This window comes from Limulus polyphemus, unplaced genomic scaffold, assembly GCF_000517525.1.
Source record: "Limulus polyphemus unplaced genomic scaffold, Limulus_polyphemus-2.1.2 Scaffold659, whole genome shotgun sequence".
Lineage (NCBI taxonomy): Eukaryota > Metazoa > Arthropoda > Merostomata > Xiphosura > Limulidae > Limulus > Limulus polyphemus.
In genome coordinates this window covers 155,122-157,940 of record NW_013666269.1, presented here as the reverse complement: position 1 = coordinate 157,940, position 2,819 = coordinate 155,122, and the positions used below count along the sequence as shown (strand labels likewise).

General features: G+C 28.4%; 1 protein-coding gene across 5 annotated transcripts in view; it reads right to left on the bottom strand.

Moving 5' to 3' along the window:
- Nucleotides 1-2,819, bottom strand: part of LOC106459772 (far upstream element-binding protein 1-like) — a 154,019-nt gene that overhangs the window by 25,712 nt on the left and 125,488 nt on the right. For all 5 annotated transcript variants that reach the window (XR_002610627.1, XM_013919425.2, XM_022386313.1 and 2 more), the window contains one exon: nucleotides 1,407-1,468. Coding sequence is in view for 4 of the 5 variants with exons in the window: in XM_013919425.2 (XP_013774879.1) it covers nucleotides 1,407-1,468 (62 nt within the window). In the remaining variant the exon portion in view is untranslated. The remainder of the gene's footprint in view (nucleotides 1-1,406; nucleotides 1,469-2,819) is intronic.

Sequence of the window (2,819 nt, the reverse complement as noted above, 5' to 3'; positions counted from 1 at the left end):
AAAGGTCGAGCATGTTTGGTGTGACAGTGATTCAAACGTGTGACCCTCAGATTGCGAGTCAAGCACTTGTTAGAGGAAATTGTCTGTTTTTTGCATGTTATTATTCTATGGTCTTCAGTGCATTATTTAATTAAATAAAAAATATTCAATGCACTACTATCATTAGTATAAAAAAGTAGGATTAAGTGTCATTGACAGCAAAAAAAAAAAGAATATTTGGGTAAGTACTTTATTTCCTGTTTATTTTTTATTTATTATAAAAGTAACTAAAGTATAAAAATAGGGATTTCTTTAGGTTAGTTAAGGTTATATTAGGTAAGATAAATAATAAGAATAATATAATAAAAATATTTCACAAAGCATGCATGCGAGCAGCTCAGAGTAACTTATGGGTAACGTCATTCGATAGTGTAATATGACCTGTACGTTCCCCAAGTGATTTACATCATAAACTGGAGTGAATAGTAGTTAGACATGATTGAAAGGGCAATCAAAAAACAAAATTTAATTATAAATAGATGTATACTATTACAAGTTTAAAGCTAATTAGGATAAACGAATGTATTTTCATATTACATTTGAAATCATTTTGGAAAGAAAAAAAGGATAATTCAGATTTATTTTTTTTGGTTGTTACAAGGTTGGTCAAACTGACCAACTGTGTATAGATTTATGGTAGAGAAAATAACAGATAAAATATAAAGTTTTACTGAAAACAAACATTTGAAATGTATTTAGAAGGTTTTAGAGATTATACAAATGAAATTTGAGATTTTTAAGATGAAGAAAAGAATTTTTAATCATAACATGAAAATCACTTTGCACAAGGACTATTCAAAACAAATACTCAATATATTCAAAGAGAAATCTTTTTTTTTACTTTATTAAAAATACTTCACTAAAATTATGATTTTTTTTTGTATGTGAAAGACTTACAATGTTTACTGAAAGACTGCCAAGTTTCATGAAGACACACTATATTAAAAGTTAGTAGTGTCAAATCTATAGACTTTCAATTAGTACAAAAGATCATGTTTTTAAAATGACCAAGCCCCCGTGTTGAGAGAGTTAATTAGACTAGGAATTACGCAGACAAGAACTGTCCACTACAAGTTCAATTTGGAGATGTGAAAATAGGTATTCTAACGCTAGAATTTATAGGGTTACATATTTAAAACATAATAATATATTATATATCATTTTTCTGTTTTCAATTAACTACTCAAACTTTGGATATGGTTTAAAAAAAACCTGAAACTTTCCTTAGTTTGACAATAATTCTTTAACATAAATTGTGTTTGTGTATATGCATGTTTATAGTAGTTTCACTAGCATAAATGAGTTCCACCAACATATTACAAATCTATTTTTTTATTTCAGTAAAAAAAAATGCAATTACTACTTACTATGGCTGGGGATATTGTGAAGAAGGATATGGAGGTGGTCCATTCTGTCCAGGTGAAGGACGCTAGAAAAATGAACAAAACACATAACATTATTATTTTAACAGATAATATACTTTAATACAACCTGAAATAATTACAGTACCTTGCATAATGACATTCTACAGTAAGTAACCCTCAACTGCATAAAATTTTTATTTTTGGATTTGGTTATGTAACTGCTTTAGTGGGCAAAATAAACGTACCAAAAGAAAACTTAAAAGATAAATATATGTTAAGGAATATGATAAAAATTATAATTTCCCATTTTTACATATTTCTTTCATATTTTATTAGTTTTTTACACTATTTAGGAAAATGACCTTATGAACATTTCCATAATTTTCGTATAGTGTTACTGGAACAAAAATCAGAAAAATAAATTATTCAAAGAAAAAGAAAATGACACATTTTTCAGATTTTATCCACAAGTGCCACATTCCATTCCTTGAGAACAGACAAACACCAGTCACCTGAAAATGTTTGGAAAGAACTTTAAATACTTTATCTATTTTTCTTCAACTTTTATGGTCACTTTTTTCCCCCTAAGTCCCATAGAAACTTGTCTTTAACAAAGTCTATCTACTTTTTTTAAGCACTAACTCAGAGCATTCAATAGCAGCTATTTTTGTTAGTCTTTCCAGAAGTTTTATAGTTCTACGGAGAAGCATGATTCATGATAAAGTACATAAAAATGATATTGCTGGAGATATCATTGTAATCTATGTACATTTCAGTTCTGGTGTATTTTAACATTCAAAAATTACTTTTAATCAACAATTTCTTGAACCTCAGAAAAGACATGTCTGCAATTACATAAATTCAGATTACAAACACTTGTGAAGTACATAATATCAAACTACAGAATATCTGTTGAGTTAACCCTCTCCAGACAGGTCGCGGTTGAAAGGCCATGTCATCTCGTTTGTTGACTCGCATTCAAAATTTTATTGAACTACTATTTAATTAATTTATCTCAATAAATTTGGTATCAAAGTGCAGGTTATAATCCCAATTTTAGTACTATACTTACTCCATTTCTTAATTTGAAAGTAAATTTAAAAAAAAACACAGTTAAACATTGATTTTTGTGTGTCACGTGGTATGATGAATGCAGAACTGGTTCAAATTAGATGTTTGTGATGTTAAAATACTAAGTCTACAGTTTCGTTCGAATAAGAAACTCAAATTACCAATATTAACAAACTAGAATATAAAATAAGAGCCTCTTATCTTTACTATTTGCTAAGATATTGCTCATGTAATAAATCAAACACAGTGGCACCCCGCCCACGTCTTTCCATTTTTGGAAATGTTCCCTTATATACACTTACTTCAATATATATGACATGAATAACCACTCAGAAGCTCAGAATG